This window comes from Coregonus lavaretus (assembly GCF_964263955.1).
Source record: "Coregonus lavaretus genome assembly, chromosome: 10".
NCBI classification, from domain to species: domain Eukaryota; kingdom Metazoa; phylum Chordata; class Actinopteri; order Salmoniformes; family Salmonidae; genus Coregonus; species Coregonus lavaretus.
In genome coordinates this window covers 45,380,767-45,403,549 of record NC_139997.1, presented here as the reverse complement: position 1 = coordinate 45,403,549, position 22,783 = coordinate 45,380,767, and the positions used below count along the sequence as shown (strand labels likewise).

The 22,783-nt window shown below is 43.3% G+C and overlaps 1 protein-coding gene across 2 annotated transcripts; it reads left to right on the top strand.

The window, feature by feature from the left end:
* The first annotated feature begins 334 nt into the window (after positions 1 to 334).
* LOC311136513 (integral membrane protein DGCR2/IDD-like) lies at positions 335 to 22,268 on the top strand. 2 transcript variants are annotated; one of them, XM_084170664.1, is made up of 11 exons: positions 335 to 644; positions 12,210 to 12,242; positions 13,361 to 13,483; positions 15,743 to 15,841; positions 16,003 to 16,213; positions 16,344 to 16,420; positions 16,601 to 16,783; positions 17,018 to 17,221; positions 17,424 to 17,570; positions 17,829 to 18,065; positions 18,216 to 22,268. In XM_084170664.1, exons 1-11 carry the CDS (start codon positions 563 to 565, stop codon positions 18,398 to 18,400), a joined length of 1,581 nt encoding a protein of 526 aa, XP_084026790.1. In that variant the 5' UTR covers positions 335 to 562; the 3' UTR covers positions 18,401 to 22,268. The 2 variants fall into 2 exon arrangements, with proteins under 2 accessions (XP_084026790.1, XP_084026791.1); XM_084170665.1 differs by lacking the exon at positions 12,210 to 12,242.
* Positions 22,269 to 22,783: the final 515 nt, after the last annotated feature.

Here is a 22,783-nt window from a genome sequence, read left to right as displayed (position 1 = left end):
ATGTGTGAATTGATCAAAAATAACTTCCTTACTTTTCATGAAACGTTTCAATACCCATGCTTAAGATTTTTATAACATTATTTTAAAAATCTGTTGTCCATGAAGTTGTTGAATTTCAAGTGTAGCCTAATTTGCAATCACTCAAAACGAACCAATGAATCAAAAATGAATACTGTTTCACTCTGGATACAATTCTGTTAGCTACTGTAACACATTTGTATACAAAAACCTTACAAAACTCCGCCCCCAACTCGCAATCTGATAGGCTGTGTGGGGTATTTTGGATTGTTGTGACTGAGGAATGGAGCCATCTTGTTTTATTTCTGTTCTGGAATACATTTGGACAGGCCGAACGAAAATAAGGGCATTCGAATAATGATGTAGCTAGTTAGCGCGCTTGCTAACAATATTGCATATATTTGTATGTTTAGTTTACTACTTCTACCACTCTTTGAATGGCTAGGAACTATCTTTGGTGCTTATAGGGTCGAAGCCAACGCGTTGGTTCAGGTCTAGGTTTATTTTATTTCTGAGTAGAGGAGTTACTATGAATGGAGGATAAATGTTGCCAAAGGCTGACAGCAGCAGTTACGTCCTCCTCTCTCTCCTCTTCGTCCTCACATTAACAGACCCACCACGGGCAGGTAAGACCGGTGAAATACAATTGGTTGTAATTTGTCACAATGTCAGCTAACTTACTTCGTTTGCCCGTGAGCTATGGTAGGCCTATTTGCACGGGAATTTAGTTAGTGTAGATGGCGTTTGTATCTAGCTAGTGCTGAACAGTGTGCGGTGTTATGTGGCTCGCTGGCTAGCCACTTATTGCGTAGCTAGCTAACGTTAACGTAAATTATTTTAGCCAACATTTGTTTTTGTATGGGGATATGGTTAAATATTGAGCTTTAAGTTAACTATATTTTGCAGTTCCAGCGTCGGTGTGGCTCGAGAGTTGTAGCTAGCCTGCTGAAAGTTTAGTATTATGCAGCTTTAGCTATGTAACTAACATTAGCTACTTGAATTTGGGGTACTCGGTTATTTCCAGAAACCCCAGTACTAGTTAGTAGCTAGTTCGCGAGTAGTCGATTAAACTCAACTCCATGATACGATGGAGTTGAGTGGCGACTAGTGTGGGCAGACTGGAGCTCCGACGTTACATACAATTACGTTTCTATCCAAAACGACTGATTTCAGCATCCAAAGAACAGCCCGCAATTACACACGACATCAGTATTTTTGGATAAAAACATAATTTTATGTGACGTCGGAGCTCCAGTCCGCCTACCCCATTCATAGATGCGGTAAAGAGGGTAATGGTATTCAACACAAACAATGGAAATACCTCTTGCCCCCCAGCAAAATTAGCCTACATTTATGCAATTGTTTTTATGTGTATTTCACACTATGTTGATGTAAAAATCGGAATATAGTGCTTGTATGGATGTCAACCCCAATACATGTTCATATCATCGTTTTTGTCCACACTTCTGAATCTGTGTGATTTATTACTATTAGGGGGGTTACTCGACAAGCCCTTTTGGGCTTTTTTCCCCCTCCTGCACATACTTTTTTTTTTTTACTGTTACAAACTGTCTTTCTATTTGTGCAAATAAACTAAACTAAACAGTCAATAACGACTGACTACCACCACCGATTTATGTATGCTACCAGTTTATACGAACGGGAGTTAGCATTTAGCAGTCACTCTTTCTAACCCTTACGAAAAGATATTGCAGTCAGAGTGCAGAGTGTAGTATAACTGTAGTTAGAGTGCAGTATAACCGCAGTTATTCTGCAAATACTGCGTCCAAAAAGCACAAACCACCGCATTTAACCATGGCAAGGTGACTGGGAATATGGCAGAATACAAAGTGTAGCTATTCACTCCACAAGGCAATCAAACAGGCAAAACGTCAGGATAGCGACAAAGTGGAGTCGCAATTCAACGGCTCAGACACGAGACGTATGTGGCAGGGTCTACAGACAATCACGGACTACAAAAGGAAAACCAGCCACGTCGCCGACGTCTTGCTTCCAGACAAGCTAAACGCCTTCTTTGCCCGCTTTGAGGATAACACAGTGCCACCGACGCAAGCCCACTACCAAGGACTGTGGGCTGTCCTTCTCCTTGGCTGAAGTGAGTAAGACATTTAAGCGTGTTAACCCTCACAAGGCTTCCTTTGTCCCGTCCTCAGAGCATGTGCAGACCAGCTGGCTGGTGTGTTTATGGACATATTCAATATCTCCCTATCCCAGTCTGCTGTCCCCACATGCTTCGAGATGGCCACCATTGTTCCTGTACCCAAGAAAGCAATGGTAACTGAACTAAATGACTATCGCCCTGTAGCACTCACCTCTGTCAAGTGCTTTGAGAGACTAGTCAAGGATCATACCTGTCACCCTAGACCCACTTCAATTTGCTTACCGCCCCAATAGATCCACAGACGATGCAATCGCCTGCACACTTCCCTATCCAATCTGGACGAGGAATACCTATGTAAGAATGCTGTTCATTGACTATAGCTCAGCATTCAACACCATAATACCCTCCAAGCTCATCATTAAGCTCTAGGCCCTGGGTCTGAACCCTGCCCTGTGCAACTGGGTCCTGGACTTGCTGACGGGCCGCCCCCAGGTGGTGATGGTAGGAAACAACACCTCCATTTCACTGATCCTCAACACTGGGGCCCCACAAGGGTGCATGCTCAGCCCACTCCTGTACTCCCTGTTCACCCATGACTGCGTGGCCAAGCACGCCTCCAACTCAATCATCAAGTTTGCAGACGACACAACAGTAGTAGGCTTGATTACCAACAATGACGAGACAGCCTACAGGGAGGAGGTGAGGGCTCTGGGAGTGTGGTGCCAGGAAAATAACCTCTCACTCAACGTCAACAAAACAAAGGAGATGATCGTGGACTTCAGGAAACAGCAGAGGGTGCACCCCTTATCCACATCGACGGGACCCCAGTGGAGAAGGTGGAAAGCTTAAAGTTCCTTGGCGTACACATCACTGACAAACTGAAATGGTCCACCCACACAGACAGTGTGGTGAAGAAGGCGCAACAGAGCCTCTTCAACCTCAGAAGGCTGAAGAAATTTGGCTTGGCACCTAAATCCCTCACAAACTTTTACAATGCACAATTGAGAGCATCGTCGGGCTGGATCACCGCCTGGTACGGCAACTGCACCACCCGCAACCGCAGGGCTCTAAAGAGGGTGGTGCGGTCTGCCGAACGCATTACCGGGGGCAAACTACCCGCCCTCCAGGACACTTACAGCACCCGATGTCACAGGAAGGCCAAAAAGATCATCAAGGACATCAACCACCCGAGCCACTGCCTGTTCACTCCGCTATCATCCAGAAGGCGAGGTCAGTACAGGTGCATCAAAGCGGGGACCGAGAGAAGCAGGTTTTCAGTCTCAAGGCCATCAGACTGGTAAATAGCCATCACTAGCACACTAGAGGCTGCTGCTGCCTATTGAAATCACTGGCCACTTTAAGGAATGGAACCCTAGTCACTTTAATGTTTACATATCTTGCATTACTTATCTCATATGTATATACTGTGTTCTATACTATTCTACTGTATCTTAGTCCATGCCGCTCTGTCTTTGCTCGTCCATATGTATATATTCTTAATTCCATTCCTTACTTAGATTTGTGTGTATTGGGTATATGTTATGAAATTGTTAGATATTACTGCACTGTCGGAGCTAGAAGCATTTCGCTACAGCCGCAATAACATCTGCTAAACACGTATGTGACAAAAAAAAAGTGATTTTTCTATGAAATAACACCTTTTTTTACTGCAGTAATTTTGAAGTGTAACTGCAGTTACAGTGCAGTATAACTGCAGTTATTCTGCAATTACTGCATCTAAAATACCACAGTCGACTGCAGTTACTGCACTTTTAATGCAGTTTCAAAACAAGTCTTTTTTTGTAAGGGTAAACCTGAAAAGGAACAACTTCTAAATGTTATGCAGCGAAAACAGCCAACTATATCAAAATCGGACTTTAGTAACCACATTGTGCTCCTGTTACAATACATCAATCATGACGGAATTTACGAATATCCACTTTGTTAGATCAGATTTGTTGAATGTGCGCCAATCCGGCGTCCTTCTATCCACCAAGGTCTACGTTCCATTGACCTCTTTACCACATCTATAGAAGCTAACTGCTTTAGCGCCTATTGATGGTAGTATCTTCTGACCCGGGGTGTTTTGTTAGGAGCCCAGACTCTTGTACGGTTTTGGAAACATAAGGAATGTATTTTTCATATCGGCGAGAATAATAATATATATCATTTACATTTGTCATTTAGCAGACGCTCTTATCCAGAGCGACTTACAAATTGGTGCATTCACCTTATGATAGCCAGTGGGACAACCACTTTTATATATATATATATATATATTTATTTTTTAGGGGGGGTAGAAGGATTACTTTATCCTATCCCAGGTATTCCTTAAAGAGGTGGGGTTTCAAGTGTCTCCGGAAGGTGGTGAGTGACTACACTGTCCTGGCGTCGTGAGGGAGATTGTTCCACCATTGGGGTGCCAGAGCAGCGAACAGTTTTGACTGGGCTGAGCGGGAACTGTGCTTCCGCAGAGGTAGGGGGGCCAGCAGGCCAGAGGTGGATGAACGCAATGCCCTCGTTTGGGTGTAGGGACTGATCAGAGCCTGAAGGTACGGAGGTGCTGTTCCCCTCACAGCTCCGTAGGCAAGCACCATGGTCTTGTAGCAGATGTGAGCTTCAACTGGAAGCCAGTGGAGTGTGCGGAGGAGCGGGGTGACGTGAGAGAACTTGGGAAGGTTGAACACCAGACGGGCTGCAGCGTTCTGGATGAGTTGTAGGGGTTTAATGGCACAGGTAGGGAGCCCAGCCAACAGCGAGTTGCAGTAATCCAGACGGGAGATGACAAGTGCCTGGATTAGGACCTGTGCCGCTTCCTGTGTAAGGTAGGGTTGTACTTTGTGAATGTTGTAGAGCATGAACCTACAGGATCGGGTCACCACCTTGATGTTAGCGGAGAACGACAGGGTGTTGTCCAGGGTCACGCCAAGGCTCTATGCACTCTGGGAGGAGGACACAACGGCGTTGTCAACCGTGATGGCGAGATCATGGAACGGGCAGTCCTTCCCCGGGAGGAAGAGCAGCTCCGTCTTGCCGAGGTTCAGCTTGAGGTGGTGATCCATCATCCACACTGCCAGAGATGCGATTTGCCACCTGGTTATCAGAAGGGGGAAAGGAGAAAATTAATTGTGTGTCGTCTGCGTAGCAATGATAGGAGAGGCCATGTGAGGATATGACAGAGCCAAGTGACTTGGTGTATAGCGAGAATAGGAGAGGGCCTAGAACTGAGCCCTGGGGGACACCAGTGGTGAGAGCACGTGGTGCGGAGACAGATTCTCGCAACGCCACCTGGTAGGAGCGACCTGTCAGGTAGGACGCAATCCAAGAGTGAGCAGCGCCGGAGATGCCCAACTCGGAGAGGGTGGAGAGGAGGATTTGATGGTTCACAGTATCAAAGGCAGCAGATAGGTCTAGAAGGACGAGAGCAGAGGAGAGAGAGTTAGCTTTAGCAGTGTGGAGAGCCTCCGTGACACAGAGGAGCAGTCTCCGTTGAATGACCAGTCTTGAAACCTGACTGTTTTGGATCAAGAAGGTCATTCGGAGAGAGATAGCAAGAGAGTTGGCTAAAGACGGCACGCTCAAGAGTTTTGGAGAGAAAAGAAAGAAGGGATACTGGTCTGTAGTTGTTGACATCGGAGGGATCGAGTGTAGGTTTTTTGAGAAGGGGTGCAACTCTCGCTCTCTTGAAGACGGAAGGGACATAGCCAGCGGTCAAGGATGAGTTGATGAGCGAGGTGAGGTAAGGGAGAAGGTCTCTGGAAATGGTCTGGAGAAGAGAGGAGGGGATAGGGTCAAGCGGGCAGGTTGTTGGGCGGCCGGCCGTCACAAGTCGCAAGATTTCATCTGGAGAGAGAGGGGAGAAAGAAGTCAAAGCATAGGGTAGGGCAGTGTGAGCAGGACCAGCGGTGTCATTGACTTAACAAACGAGAATCGGATGTCATCAACCTTCTTTTCAAAATGGTTGACGAAGTCATCCACAGAGAGGGAGTAGGGGGGAGGGGGGGGGGGGGGAGGGGGGATTCAGCAGGGAGGAGAACGTGGCAAAGAGCTTCCTAGGGTTAGAGGCAAATGCTTGGAATATATATATTTTTAAAGGTTAAATTACTACACACCTTTGTTAGGTTTAGGTTTCCCACACGGTTTAGGTTTCATTTCCACGTTTACAGCACTTGTTAATGGAAAACAGATGGAAGACCTAGTGGACTACCTTTGCTAATTAGCTATCTGCGTGTGGAAACGGAAGACGGACACCACTGAGCACGCCCCCATTCTCATCGACGGGGCTGTAGTGGAACAGGTTGAGAGCTTCAAGTTCCTTGGTGTCCACATCACCAACGAACTATCATGGTCCAAACACACCAAGACAGTCATGAAGAGGGCACGACAAAGCCTATTCCCCCTCAGGAGACTGAAAATATTTGGCATGGGTCCTCAGATCCTCAAAAAATTCTACAGCTGCACCATCGAGAGCATCCTGACTGGTTGCATCACCGCCTGGTATGGCAACTGCTTGGCCTCCGACCGCAAGGCACTACAGAGAGTAGTGCGTACGGCCCAGTACATCACTGGGGCCAAGCTTCCTGCCATCCAGGACCTCTATACCAGGCGGTGTCAGAGGAAGGCCCTCAAAATTGTCAAAGACTCCAGCCACCCTAGTCATAGACTGTTCTCTCTGCTACCGCACGGCAAGCGGTACCGGAGTGCCAAGTCTAGGTCCAAAAGACTTTTCAACAGCTTCTACCCCCAAGCCATAAGACTCCTGAACAGCTAATCATGGCTACCCGGACTATTTGCACTGCCCCCCCACCCCATCCTTTTTACGCTGCTGCTACTCTGTTAATTATTTATGCATAGTCACTTTAACTCTACCCACATGTACATATTACTTCAACTACCTCAACTAGCCGGTGCCCCCGCACATTGACTCTGCACCGGTACCCCCCTGTATATATAGCCTCCCTACTGTTATTTTATTTTACTTCTGCTCTTTTTTTTCTCAAATTTTTTTTGTTGTTGTTTTATTTTGTACTTTTTTTGTTAAAAATAAATGCACTGTTGGTTAAGGGCTGTAAGTAAGCATTTCACTGTAATGTCTGCACCTGTTGTATTCGGCGCATGTGACCAATAACATTTGATTTGATTTGACAAACGTGTTGTCACTGAAAAATACTGTCTGCAACCGTTAAATCCGGTTAAAACGGTGTACAGTAAGTGCGTATTTTGCATTTGTGAAATTATTTTGATGTGATATAAAAGTAGAGGTATTTATGTTTCTAGAACCGTACCGCAGTTGAGAATCGATTGACGTTTAGATGGAGTATTTGGCTGTTTCGACGTCCGGAGCCAATTCACCTTTAAACAGAACATGTTCGCGCTGCATTTCAGCTCGCAAACAGATGGGTTAGCTGACAACGCCATGATAACGATGTGCACGCTTCCATTGGGCAGAAGTCAGCGTGTGACAAGAAACTGGAATGTGGGGAATCATTAGTGGCTCGTTTCATCTTGTTGTGACAGAGTCTGGAGAGTCAGAGTCTGGAGACGCCGTGGAGAACGTTCTGCTGCCTGCAACATCCTCCAGCATGACCGGTTTGGCGGTGGGTCAGTCATGGTGTGGGGTGGCATTTCTTTGGGGGGCCGCACAGCCCTCCATGTGCTCGCCAGAGGTAGCCTGACTGCCATTACGTACAGAGATGAGATCCTCAGACCCCTTGTGAGACCATATACTGGTGCGGTTGGCCCTGGGTTCCTCCTAATGCAAGACAATGCTAGACCTCATGTGGCTGGAGTGTGTCAGCAGTTCCTGAAAGAGGAAGGCATTGATGCTATGGACTGGTCCGCCCGTTCCCCAGACCTGAATCCAATTGAGCACATCTGGGACATCATGTCTCGCTCCATCCACCAACGCCACGTTGCACCACAGACTGTCCAGGAGTTGGCGGATGCTTTAGTCCAGGTCTGGGAGGAGATCCCTCAGGAGACCATCCGCCACCTCATCAGGAGCATGCCCAGGCGTTGTAGGGAGGTCATACAGGCACGTGGATGCCACACACACTACTGAGCCTCATTTTGACTTGTTTTAAGGACATTCCATCAGTTGGATCAGCCTGTAGTGTGGTTTTCCACTTTAATTTTGAGGGTGACTCCAAATCCAGACCTCCATGGGTTGATTAAATTTGATTTCCATTGATAATTTTTGTGTGATTTTGTTGTCAGCACATTCAACTATGTAAAGAAAGAAGTATTTAAAAAGATTATTTCATTCATTCAGATCTAGGATGTGTTGTTTAAGTGTTCCCTTTATTTTTTTGAGCAGTGTATTTATTTTTTCAATAATCTTTGGAGACAAATTCTGTTTTACACGTTGTCAACAATCTAAGCCAACCCTGTCTGTTTTGCCCCATAGTTGCGTGCGCGTGTCGGTTTTGTTGCTAAACAACCAACCCATCTACATGCACGTGAAGCTACACCAGAGAGCTAGCTAGCCAGCTAACGTTAGCTTGCTACGTCGAAGGAGCGACACAAGACTGGCCCATCTGTTGCTTTAGGTTAGCTATAGATTGCTATCTAACGTTGTGGCCTTAGTTAGTTAATTTGATTTTAAATCTACCTGAAATACGAAAAGCATTGTAGTTGCTTCTCCATCAACATCAACTTGCTACTCACTTTGCATTGACCTTTAGTTTATACTGTAGTCTCGTTTTGATGCATGTGACCATCAAGTAAGACATGCCATTGCATTATAGTTATTACAGTAGCTACCTAGCTAGATACTAATAATAATGCAGTGATTGTGTGTGGTGTGGTTGTGGTTGAGAACACAGAACCTTCAGATTTGTGGTAGTGCTCCATCTCTGATCAAATAGCTCCACTCACTTCCACTTGACCATATCTGTTGATCATCAATCTGCAGGAAGAAGCGGTGTTGTCTCCCTGAAGCCTTTTTTTCCCACCTTTTATTTAACCAGGTAAGCCAGTTGAGAACAAGTTCTCATTTACAACTGCGACCTGGCCAAGATAAAGCAAAGCAGTGCAATTAAAAACAACAACACAGAGTTACATATGGAATAAACAAAACGTACAGTCAAAAACACAATAGAAAATCTATATACAGTGTGTGCAAATGTAGTAAGTTATGGAGGTAAGGTAATAAATAGCCTATAGTGCAAAATATAGATATTTGGCCTTTTCTACTATAGCCTATAGAAATGCATTGAATAACACATTCATACATTTATGTACTGAACTGTGCTGTACTTTTCTTTACTGTACTGTCTAAACTTGTGAACCCAACTGTGGTTTGTGACTACTATGATTTCCCACTACAGATTTTTTTGATTTTTAATCCCTTAATAATACATTATAAATGAAGTTGATGTCATTAAAAACACAAACTAATTGATAGATCTACCTTTACTCGTTACATCTGTGAACTTTCATTATCCTTCCTCCTTAGGAGGGAGAGAAATTATAAAATATCTTAAAGCAACAGTGCATTCGGAAAGTTCCCTTTTTCCTAATTTTGTTATGTTACAGCCTTATTCTAAAATTGATTAAATAAACATTTTCCTCATCAATCTACACACAATACCCCATAATCACAAAGCGAAAACAGGTTTATATAAATGTTTGCAAATGTATAATTTTTTAAATAATACCTTATTTACATAATTATTCAGACCCTTTGCAATGAGACTTGAAGTTGAGCTCCGGTGCATCCTGTTTCCATTGATCATCCTAGAGATGTTTCTACAACTTGATTGGAGTCCACCTGTGGTAAATTCAATTAATTGGACATGATTTAGAAAGGCACACACCTGTCTATATATTGTCCCACAGTTGACAGTACATGTCAGAGCAAAAACTAAGCCACGAGGTCAAAAGGAATTGTCCATAGAGCTCCGAGACAGGATTGTGTCCAGGCACAGATCTGGGGAAGGGTACCAAAACATTTCTGCAGCATTGAAGGTCCCCAAGAACACAGTGGCCTCCATCATTCTTAAATGGAAGAAGTTTGGAACCACCAAGACTCTTCCTAGAGCTGGCCGCCCGGCCAAACTGCGCAATCGGGGGAGAAGGGCCTCTGACAGAGATCCTGAGTTCCTCTGTGGAGATGGGAGAACCTTCCAGAATGACAACCATCTCTGCAGCACTCCACCAATCAGACCTTTATGGTAGAGTGGCCAGACGGAAGCCACTCTTCAGTAAAAAGCACATGACAGCCCGCTTGGAGTTTGCCAAGCATTCAATAACATTCTACACGATTCTGTGCTTCTAACTTTGTGGCAACAGTTTGGGGAAGGCCCTTTTCCTGTGCACAAAGCGAGGTCCATACAGAAATGGTTTGTTGAGATCAGTGTGGAAGAACTTGACTGGCCTGCACAGAGCCCTGACCTCAACCCAATCGAACACCGACTGCGAGCCAGGCCTAATCGCCCAACATCAGTACCTGACCTCACTAATGCTCTTGTGGCTTAATGGAACCAAGTCCCTGCAGCAATATCCAATATCTAGTGGAAAGCCTTCCCAGAAGAGTGGAGGCAGCAAAGCAGCAAAGGGGGGACCAACTCCATATTAATGCCCGTGATTTTGCAATGAGATGTTCGATGAGCAGGTGTCCACATACTTTTGTACATGTAGTGTATCTGGACTCTGACATTGTGCATTTGATATTTCTTCATTTCTTTCTTTTGGATTTGTGTGTTTTTTGTATTACTGCAATGTTGGAGCTAGAAACCTAAGCATTTCACTGCACCTGTGATTAACATCTGCAAAATATGTGTACTCAACCAATACAAGTAGAATCACTACTCTCTGTGGGTCTGACCTAGAGTATGTGGACAACTACAAATACCTAGGTGTCTGGTTAGACTGTAAACTATCCTTCCAGACTCACATTAAGAATCTCCAATCCAAAGTTAAATCTAGAATCGGATTCCTATTTTGCAACAAAGCCTCCTTCACTCATGCTGCCAAACATGCCCTCGTTAAACTGACTATCCTACCGATCCTTGACTTCGGCGATGTCATTTACAAATTAGCCTCCAACACTCTACTCAGCAAATTGGATGTAGTCTATCACAGTGCCATCCATTTTGTCACCAAAGCCCCATATACTACCCACCACGGTGACCTGTACGCTCTTGTTGGCTGTTCTTCACTACATATTTGTCGCCAAACCCACTGGTTCCAGGTCATCTATAAATCACTGCTAGGCAAATCCCCTCCTTATCTTAGCTCATTGGTCACCATAGCAACACCCACCCGTAGTATGCGCTCCAGCAGGTATATCTCACTGGTCATCCCCAAAGCCAACACCTCCTTTGGCCGCCATTCCTTCCAGTTCTCTGCTGCTAATGACTGGAACGAATTGCAAAAATCTCTGAAGCTGGAGACACTTATCTCCCTCACTAACTTTAAGCATCAGTTGTCAGAGCAGCTTACCAATCACTGCACCTGTTCACAGCCCATCTGAAATTAGCCCACCCAACTACCTCATCCCCATATTGTTATTTATTTTGCTAATTTGCTCCCCAGTATCTCTATTTGCACATCTTCTTCTGCACATCTATCACTCCAGTGTTAATACTAAATTGTAATTATTTTGCACTATGGCCAATTTATTGCCTTACCTCCATAACTTGCTACATTTGCACACACTGTATATATATTTTCTGTTGTATTTTTGACTTTTTTGTTTTACCCCATATGTAACTCTGTGTTGTTTTTATCGCACTGCTTTGCTTTATCTTGGCCAGGTCGCAGTTGTAAATGAGAACTTGTTTTCAACTGGTTTACCTGGTTAAATAAAGGTTAAATCAAATAAAAAATGGTGTGGTCCTTTTGTAGCTCAGTTGGTCGAGCATGGCGCTTGTAACGCCAGGGTAGTGGGTTCGATTTCCAGGACCACCAATACGTAAAATGTATGCACGCTGCGCATGACTGTATATCACTTTGGATAAAAGTGTCTGCTAAATAGCATATATTATGTGGTGGAACATTCCCAACTAGGAATGTGTTGAGATTTAAAGGGTTAGTTCATCAGAAATTGCTTTTTGTTTTGTTTCAGGTCCAAGGCTAGCTCTGGCAAGATTATTGTCAGGTAAGCAGCATCTCCTCTGTTAGTGCAGTGTATATATAGGTCTGCCAGTCTCCAGCTATTTGGGTTACTTTGTTCTATTCTCTATCCTCAGCTTGTGCCTCTGAATATTCCCATTCACAGCAGTGCTTTGTTTTTCCATTAACTCAGTATTTTCTCTTAACAGTTTTTATGCAATCAACTCGTTCAACAATATTGAGCTATTTTCAAAGAATCCTGTGTTATTGTCTAGACTATCTGTTCAGTGCCATAGAGGGAAGAGTTATATTTGCTTTCTTAAACAGCTAGGCCTAATACTCCCTCACCTCACGGGAGAAGCCTTGACAGGCAGCCCCTGATGCTGTGGCAAGTCTCATGTTAATCACACATGGCTCAGAGACGCTGACCCACTTAATACTGCCCCTGTGTTACTAATGGATATAGGGGTAGACACTAAAGTAAAATAAGGTTATGCTTAGGTCTTGTCTTATTCTGTTATATGACCCCTTTATGCTAACTGTTCTTGTTCTGGACCCTTTATGCTAACTGTTCTTGTTCTGGACCCTTTAGGCTAACATACCTTTTTTGGGAAGGCCTTTTTTTTAGATACATTGTTAGGCCCTAATGTATGTCCCTCATTTCTACTGTTTCTCATTATATTTTTGTGAGTTGTTTCTAAGCGCAGTTCTCAAAAACACTCACAATGATAACCCCTGTTTTAGTGATAATGATATGAGTGTTTAGATGTAGCTAATATGTTTTATTTTAAGCACCAGACCTGAATTGAACTAAGTCAAAATACTTGAGAGATATTGCTGCATTCCGTTCCAGTTTTTCCCTTGATGCTTTATTTTATTCATTTGTTTCCTAGACATTTTTTATTATAGAAAGCATCAGGTGCATTGTTAACGTATTGTGCATGATAAATGGTGAAAACCTTTTTTCTTATTTATCAGTCAGTGACATGACTCCGTAATGATACTAAAAGCTGGAAATGCTAAATCTTTCATAGACTTGTCTTTCAGTTATTTTCAATTGGTTAGCAGGGCTGGGAGAGAATAAAAGCTGTGTTGCAGTGACCATGTCATAACTACAGGGGGCACTGTGTGATGTCTTTAGCCTCCTTCTGTGGTGTGTTTCAGAACTGCGCTGCAGCCCTGGACAGTTTGCCTGCCGCAGTGGGAAGATGCAATGCATCCCGATGTCCTGGCAGTGTGACGGCTGGACGGCTTGTGAGGACAAGAGCGATGAGTTGGACTGCCCCCGTGAGTGAAACATCTTTAACCCTTTACCCAGACTCCAACCTGAACTCTAGTCCCCTTTTCAAAACAATTAGGGCTGGATTTAAAATGGATTAAATCTAGATTTTGTGGCACTGGCCTACATACAATATCCCATCATGTCAAAGTGGAATTGTTTTTAAAAAAAAAAACAAATTAATAAAAAATGAAAAGCTGAAATGTCTTGAGTCAATAAATATTCAAACCCTTTGTTATGGCAAGCCTAAATAAGTTTGCTGAACAAGTCACGTAATAAGTTGCATGGACTCACTGTGTGCAATAATAGTGTTTAACATGATTTTTGAAAATACATTTAAAAAAGCAGGCATTGAATATCCCTTTGCGCATGGTGAAGTTATTAATTACACTTTGGATGGTGTATCAATCAATACACCCAGTCACTACAAAAATACAGGTGTCCTTCCTAACTCAGTTTCCGGAGAGGAAGGAAACCACTCAGGGGTTTCACCATGAGGCCAATGGCGACTTTAAAACAGTTACAGAGTTTAATGGCTGTGATAGGAGAAAACTGAGGATGGATCAACATTGTAGATACTCCACAATACTAACCTAAATGACAGTGAAAAGAAGGAAGCCTGTACAAAATAAAATATTCCAAAATATGCATGCTGTTTGCAATAAGACACTAAGTAAAACTGCATAAAACATGGCAAAGAAATTAACTATGTCCTGAATATAATGCGTTATGTTTGGGGAAAACACAACACATCACTGAGTACCACTTCATATTTTCAAGCATGGTGGTGGCTGCATCATGTTATGGATATGCTTATCATCGGCAAGGACTAGGAAGTTTTTTTTTTTAGCACAGGCAAAATCCTAAAGGAAAACCTGGTTCAGTCTCCTTTCCAACAGACACTGGGTGACATTGATCTTTCAGAAGGATAATAACCTATAACACAAGGCCGAATATACACAGGAGTTGTTTACCAAGACGACATTGAATGTTCCTGAGTGGCCTAGTTACAGTTTTTACTTAAATCGGTTTGAAAATCTATGGATAGACTTGAAAATGGCTGTCTAGCAATGATCAACAACCAACTTGACAGAGCTTGAAGAATTTAAAAAATAATAGTTTGCCAATATTGTACAAGCCAGATGTGCAAAGCTCTTAGACGTACCTAGAAAGACTCACAGCTGTAATCGCTGCCAAAGGTGATTCTAACATGTATTATTGACTCTTTGAAATTATGGGGTATTTTGTATAGATGGGTGAGGAAAAAAATCAATTTAATCAATTTTGAATTCAGCTGTAACACAACAAAAGTGGAATAAGTCAAGGGGTATGAATATTTTCTGAAGGCTCACTATTTTAAAAACAAGATGGAGAACAAGCTATAGGATGAAAAATACCAGAGTTCTGGCTCGGGTACATCTGACTAGCGCTAGCTAACGCTACCTAGCAAACATTTTATTATTATTATTATTATTATTATTATTAAAAATACAAATTGATACTTGGAGTCAAATTATCAATACAGTATTTTCCAAAATAATATTGCGATATGTAACTATCGATTTCTTTCCTCTTATCCCCCAATCACTACAAACAATCATGTGACTATGTCCATTTTTATTGTATTGCATGCTCCAAAGTGAAGGACAGAGACTTTGTACATCCCCAAAATACTACAATAAGCCATATCTTGAACAGCGGTCAGAGCCGATCTATATTTCTTAGAAACAACTTTCTAAATGTCAGGGGAAACACCAAACTCATTCTGAGTAAACGTTTTCTCAACACCTTTTATTGAGAGCTTTGTTTTTTGATCTCTCTTGGGGATATGGTTCCATATTGCAGTAGTAAGCGGTTGAAGGAAATCGTTTTGTTTCCATTACTTCCTGAATAAGCGCTGATCTCTGGCTGCATAATAGGGTACACACATAGCATGTGACCTCCTATAACACGGCCATCTTGTTTAATCTTGACTGTGTGCATATTACATTATTTGATAAATGGTGGCAAAAACCAGAATTTTTTTATATGTATTTATTGTCATGAGAAATAAATAGATTTTTTTTGCCATTGATGACCTGTGAATGGACTAAATAAGCAGTTTCTTCATCCCCTTAATGAGAAGTTCCTTCACAATAAACAAAGCTGTCTTCAGAAGGTTTTTTATGAACTGCAGCCAGTAACCACAGTACATTCCTTCTATTTAAATACTGCCTCTTCTGTTCTCGCTCTCTCTCTCTCTCTCTCTCTCTCGTCCTCCCTTTCAGCCATGAAGGAGGAGACGTTACACTTTGCCAATGGGTTTGGTAACGAGTTTGACCAAGTGGAAGACGTCATCGGTGTGGCCCAGCCTGTGCGCTTTAACAGTAAGACCAACGTCTAACTCTCCCTCCATCAATCCTTCACTCACTGCTCATCCCAAAAAATTAGCAAAAAATATTTGTATTTGTTGTTGCTAAAAGAACCGATGGAAAGTTTTGTTACTGGACTTATTGTAGGAGCTCTAAAGCACTTTTCCCCTCCACAGAGAAGTGCCCTAGTGGGTGGCATCACTACGAGAAGACAGCCAGCTGCTACAAAGTGTACCTGAGGAATGAGAACTACTGGCAGGCTGTGGACACCTGTCAGAAAGTCAATGGCTCGTTGGCGACCTTCGTCACCAACGAGGAACTGCAGTTCATCCTCAAGATTGAGGTGGATTTCGACGAGGAAGTGTGCGAGCGCAGAGACCAGTGCAAGTGAGCGTGTGTGTGTTTGCTAAGGATGTGTTACATTAAGTAATAGTGTTGATATGAATGCCTGAAGGCTGAAGCAGATTCTTTACTGTGCAGACTAATTTGTTATTATTTCATCCACTTTCTCTTTCAGGTTCTGGGTGGGTTACCAGTATGTAATCACCAATCAGAACCATTCACTGGAGGGCCATTGGGAAGTGTCATATAAAGGTGGGTGCGGACATTGTTCATTTTAATTAAAGTATATTGTGCTTGAATCCCACTGAAAATAAGCAAAAAGGAGCAGATGCAACTCATTGTCATGCTCTAACCACCATGATTGGTCAAAGCATTAAACCTGTATTTGTCTTACGATTCATCTGGTTTCTTTCTCTCTCTGTTCCCTTACAGGGTCGATGCAGGTGTTCTTGCCGCCAGAGGGCCTGACTAATTTCGGAGAGGCATCTCCGACCCAGGACAATGTCTTCTGTGCCCAGCTGCAGCGCTTCCAGATCAAGAGTATGAACGAGCGCGGCCTTCACAGCTGGCACGCCGAGAACTGCTACAAGAAGTTCCCCTTTCTGTGCAAGAGTAGTACGTCTGCTCTTATCAAAACCCAATGACCTATGCATCTTCACAGGAGATCAAAGTAGCTTGATTGGAACAAGTGTAGATGCTCAGCTGAAACCTGGTTGTTTGAGTCATAAGATTCATGAAATTCTTGGGTGCTGTAATGCGTACCCAAATCAGGGAAGTCCAGCATCCTGTGTTAGTGTAGGTATGGTTTTTTGTTGGTTCTGGTCTTAAACCTTTGATTGTCTTTAACAGGGCAGACATGTGTGGACATAAAGGACCAGGTGGTGACCGAGGGGTACTACTTCACCCCTAAGGGAGAAGACCCGTGCCTGAGCTGCACATGTCACGAAGGCGAGCCAGAGATGTGTGTGGCTGCGCTGTGTAATCGGCCGGAGGGCTGCAAGAACTTCGGCAAGGACCCCAAGGAGTGCTGCAAGTTCACCTGCCTGGACCGAGGTACTATCTAACTACTCCCACAATTCCCTGAACAAAAACTAGAAACTATGGGTGTTTGTGAATGTTCCACAAGGTGGAGCTCTTAAGTTGAATCTCTCTTGTCCTGTCATGTTGCTCAACAATATTTGCCGCTGTAATTTCTGGAGAGAAAATTCAGAAACACTTGAAATGTATAAAAATGTAGATCCTGTCTGTGTTTTAGAAGGCAGCAGCCTGTTTGACTCCATGGCCAGTGGGATGCGTCTGATCGTTAGCTGTATCTCCTCCTTCCTCATCCTCTCTCTGCTGCTCTTCATGGTGCACAGGCTCCGGCAGCGCAGACGCGAGCGCATCGAAACACTCATTGGAGGTAACCGTACGCATCATATAATCACACTCCTACAAACAACAGATGGCACCAAGTTCGCTGCCATCCCGTGGGGGAAAGCCCTGTTTGGCCTTTGAACAAACACAGGGAACGCCTCTCCTTACCAGCCTGTTCTAGCTTCTAGCCTGTCTCTGGTACTTCAGTGTATTCAAATGTTTATGCATTCAACTGCATTGAATGATGATTGGTTGGTTTCAATTGGTCTCACTCTGTCTTTCTCTTTGCTCTCTCTATCCTCAGTGCACCATTTCAACCTTGGGCGGCGAGTCCCAGGCTTTGACTATGGCCCGGACGCTTTTGGCACTGGCCTCACTCCCCTGCACCTCTCTGATGATGGAGAGAGAGGCGCATTTCATTTCCAGGAACCTCCCCCTCCCTACGCTGCCTACAAATACCCTGACATCCAGCACCCAGACGACCCCCCTCCTCCCTACGACGCCTCCATCAACCCAGACAGTATCCTCTATGTGGACCTCGGTAGGATCACCCTGTGCTGTTAATGTGAACGTGTTTTCCTCACTTCCTGTGATGTAACATTTGTGATTTTTTTTACTAGACTCACATACTAGGTTGAGTATCTTAACTGTTTCTGAACCCTGTCATCACTGTTCTTGTTGTTCTCCACAGCACGCCATGGTGTTCAGATGATCCCTAGTCAGATGAGGGACGTGGTAGATGCCATGACAGATGCCCCAGCGCCACATGTCCCCGAGCCAGACCCCGTGCCAATGTCCCCCCAGGAACGGGAGGACTCCATCGACAGCAGCACCCTCCTGGTGGGGCCCGCCACGCCCCTGACTCCATGCCTGTAGACTGCAGCAGCAGCTCCTCCCTAAGCACCGTGGTATAGGACTGGGGGGGGGTGCTGCTCCCGTCTGAACCCACAGACTGAGAGAGGAGGACATTGCCAGACTGGTCCATCAGATGGGGGTCCATTAGTTAGAGGAGAGGGTGGGAAGAGACTGGAATGGGATGGCAATAGACAGTGTAGAGACGGTATCAGGGTAGACTGATGGACCAGTCCACTTCTTGAGGTGTGAGGAGAATCGGACTGGTGTGTTTCTTAAACAGGTGAACTGAAACCAAGTGGGTGTCTGTCAGAACTTGGGAGAAAGGCACTGGATCAGACCGCTTTCTTCGAGATGAACACAGACGGGCGAGTAAGACAATCAAAAGGATATGGAAGACTGATTATTCTGTACAGAGAAGACAGACAACACTACACCAGGCTGTGCTTAGTTTGTAGTTTTCTTTGGACAACGCTTTTGAATTATTTGGTTTGTTTGAGCTTCATGCTCAAGATTGACCCCAATATAAATACTCCCTCAGGCATTACACCAGTTAATAATGAAGGGGGGGGGGGGGTTGGTTAGATGGATCCACTTCAGCTTAAGTCCTTTGAATTTCTTAGTTTGCATCCTACTGTTTATGTCCTGGAGGCCGAGGCAGAGCTTGGATTGTCAGTTGTTGACAATTTTTATTTTTATTTCACCTTTATTTAACCAGGTAGGCCAGTTGAGAACAAGTTCTCATTTAAAACTGCGACCTGGCCAAGATAAAGCAAAGCAGTGCGATAAAGACAACACAGAGACAATGACTCACATGACTTAGCTCTCTCTCCCAAGTCTCCTCTATGAATGAAATACATTATTTTCCTGTCCCAAGCATTGCCTCTGAACTTGGATTTCTGCCCTCTCCAATCAATCTGATATGCTAAGACGTGTTCCAGATTGATATCACAATGGTAAATAGAAAAATGAGAGGTTCTGCTACAAGAGGTTTTGTAACCTTGCAGAAATATTTAGGTATGGTTATTGTTAGCTCCAGCTAACACACTGCTGTGTGTTAATGTCTTTTTTATGAGGTAACTACAACTTTTACAAGAATCTTGCTACAATATTGCATTTTGTTCATGAGTTCTTGTTGAAGTAGATGTTCATTGGTTGAGTATTGTGTCCTTTTCTTGGGTAAGAAGATAGATGATGGGTCCCCCATGTTAGTCAATAGTTCACCACATGAAAGAGAATGTCAATGGTGAGTGTGAATTAAGGTTAGATTTTCATGTGTAGTTACTTACTGTTTTATACCCCATCATGAAATTTGTAAAAGTAAACTTCTTTAGATAAAGCGTTCTCTTCATGAAATCATATTAACGATGAATACTAAATTTAATTATGTCTTACCAATCTGTTACTTGACTGTGCTTATGTGTGAGTGAGGGGAAAAAAGTATTTGATCCCCTGCTGATTTTGTATGTTTGCCCACTGACAAAGAAATGATCAGTCTATCATTTTAATGGTAGGTTTATTTGAACAGTGAGAGACAGAATGACAACAACAAAATCCAGAAAAACGCATGTCAAAAATGTTATAAATTGATTTGCATTTTAATGAGGGAAATAAGTATTTGACCCCCTCTCAATGAGAGATTTCTGGCTCCCAGGTGTCTTTTATACAGGTAACGAGCTGAGATTAGGAGCACACTTTTAAAGGGAGTGCTCCTAATCTCAGTTTGTTACCTGTATAAAAGACACCTGTCCACAGAAGCAATCAATCAATCAGATTCCAAACTCTCCACCATGGCCAAGACCAAAGAGCTCTCCAAGGATGTCAGGGACAAGATTGTAGACCTACACAAGGCTGGAATGGGCTACAAGACCATCGCCAAGCAGCTTGGTGAGAAGGTGACAACAGTTGGTGCGATTATTCGCAAATGGAAGAAACACAAAATAACTGTCAATCTCCCTCGGCCTGGGGCTCCATGCAAGATCTCACCTCGTGGAGTTGCAATGATCATGAGAACGGTGAGGAATCAGCCCAGAACTACACGGGAGGATCTTGTCAATAATCTCAAGGCAGCTGGGACCATAGTCACCAAGAAAACAATTGGTAACATACTACGCCGTGAAGGACTGAAATCCTGCAGCACCCGCAAGGTCCCCCTGCTCAAGAAAGCACATATACATGCCCGTCTGAAGTTTGCCAATGAACATCTGAATGATTCAGAGGAGAACTGGGTGAAAGTGTTGTGGTCAGATGAGACCAAAATTGAGCTCTTTGGCATCAACTCAACTCGCCGTGTTTGGAGGAGGAGGAATGCTGCCTATGACCCCAAGAACACCATCCCTACCGTCAAACATGGCGGTGGAAACATTATGCTTTGGGGGTGTTTTTCTGCTAAGGGGACAGGACAACTTCACCGCATCAAAGGGACGATGGATGGGCCATGTACCGTCAACTTGGGTGAGAACCTCCTTCCCTCAGCCAGGGCATTGAAAATGGGTCGTGGATGGGTATTCCAGCATGACAATGACCCAAAACACACGGCCAAGGCAACAAAGGAGTGGCTCAAGAAGAAGCACATTAAGGTTCTGGAGTGGCCTAGCCAGTCTCCAGACCTTAATCCCATAGAAAATCTGTGGAGGGAGCTGAATGTTCGAGTTGCCAAACGTCAGCCTCGAAACCTTAATGACTTGGAGAAGATCTGCAAAGAGGAGTGGGACAAAATCCCTCCTGAGATGTGTGCAAACCTGGTGGCCAACTACAAGAAACGTCTGACCTCTGTGATTGCCAACAAGGGTTTTGCCACCAAGTACTAAGTCATGTTTTGCAGAGGGGTCAAAACGTATTTCCCTCATTAAAATGCAAATCAATTTATAACATTTGTGACATGTGTTTTTAAAGATTTTTTTGTTATTCTGTCTCTCACTGTTCAATTAAACCTACCATTAAAATTATAGACTGATCATTTCTTTGTCAGTGGGCAAATGTGCAAAATCAGCAGGGGATCAAATACTTTTTTCCCCTCACTGTATGTCTGCACATGTGTATATAAAAACACAACTTTGTTTTTCAACATTTTGCACATCACCTGTTTGCCACGTAGCTCTGTGCATTTGCTTTCAATGTCATGAAAAAGTATTTTAAAACTGAATATATTTTGCAAGCATAACTGATAACCTGGGGAAGTGTAAGAATCATCAATTGTGTCGTTTTTGGAAGCTGCCATTGTATCCACTGTAATATATTTTCTTATCAATGTACATTGTCATCTCAGTGTATTTTAGATTCAGACTATAACTTGGCAAAGGTGATATGACATTGGAGGTTTACCTGGTTAGGTTTTAACAGTAGCCTAGATGGCATTGGGTTGCCATCCCCCTTTCTCCTGTTTCATGATAATGACAGACAGGAAAGTCGAATGCTGTAGTAAAAAAAAAAAATACTACTAGCAAAGCCACATATTTTGACCCCATTGTGACTCATGAGGTGTATAGACCTGTGAGAGCCCTGTTCAATTCTTCTGTCTTGCTTGTTCACCTGTAGAGTTGAAAGGCCAAAGGATTTAGAAGGCTACAATGCCAGGCCTATGAAAGCACTAGGACTCCTATGAGGGTTTTGGAACTAGTTTGGTCCAAGTCCTCACCAGGCAGGATCTACATAGCATGGTCATCTATTTGGCTGAAGTCTATCACCAGCAGCATTGAAATGGCTGAAGATCTGCTTTGAGAATCGCAGCTTTATGTGTGTATTGTGTGTTTATATACAGTATGTAGCATTTTTTTATGTTCTCTAGTTGTTTTGTAATTTTTTCAGCATAGACAATCCTTTTGTGGATTGTCCAAGGAAATCATGTCATGAATTGTAAAAAAAATAAATCTTAAACTTTTGGTGTATGGTGTTTGGGGATCAGATCTCTCTATTTTTGGTTTGAGTGTTTTTTCAGCTTATTGTAGGACCTACAGTGCATGTTTTAGTCTAGGCATGATGAGAGAACTTATTTCCAACAGATTTATAATTTTAAACATTTTATGTCGGCCCAGGTTTAGCTCACAGATGCTTTCCTACAGGTTGATGTAGATTAATGCATTGGAACCCCTGACCCCGACCCCAACCCCAACTGCTGCATTTACACTAGTTGATTTGCTATTGATAGACAAAATGGTGGAGTGAAAAAGGAACTTTCAATGTGTTATAAAAAATGCAATAGCTGATACATTTAATTGTATTATTTTATTTCATAGCTTTTAAATTGTAATTGTTTGCTTTTGCAGGGGTTTCTTTATGTATTTTTCTGAGGTATATGTACATCTAATCAAATGCCAAATAAATTATATCATGAAGGATAGCTGCCTTTTTTGTGTTGTGTTAGGCATGTAGTGATAGCAGAGAACTTGATACCATAGGATGAATAGG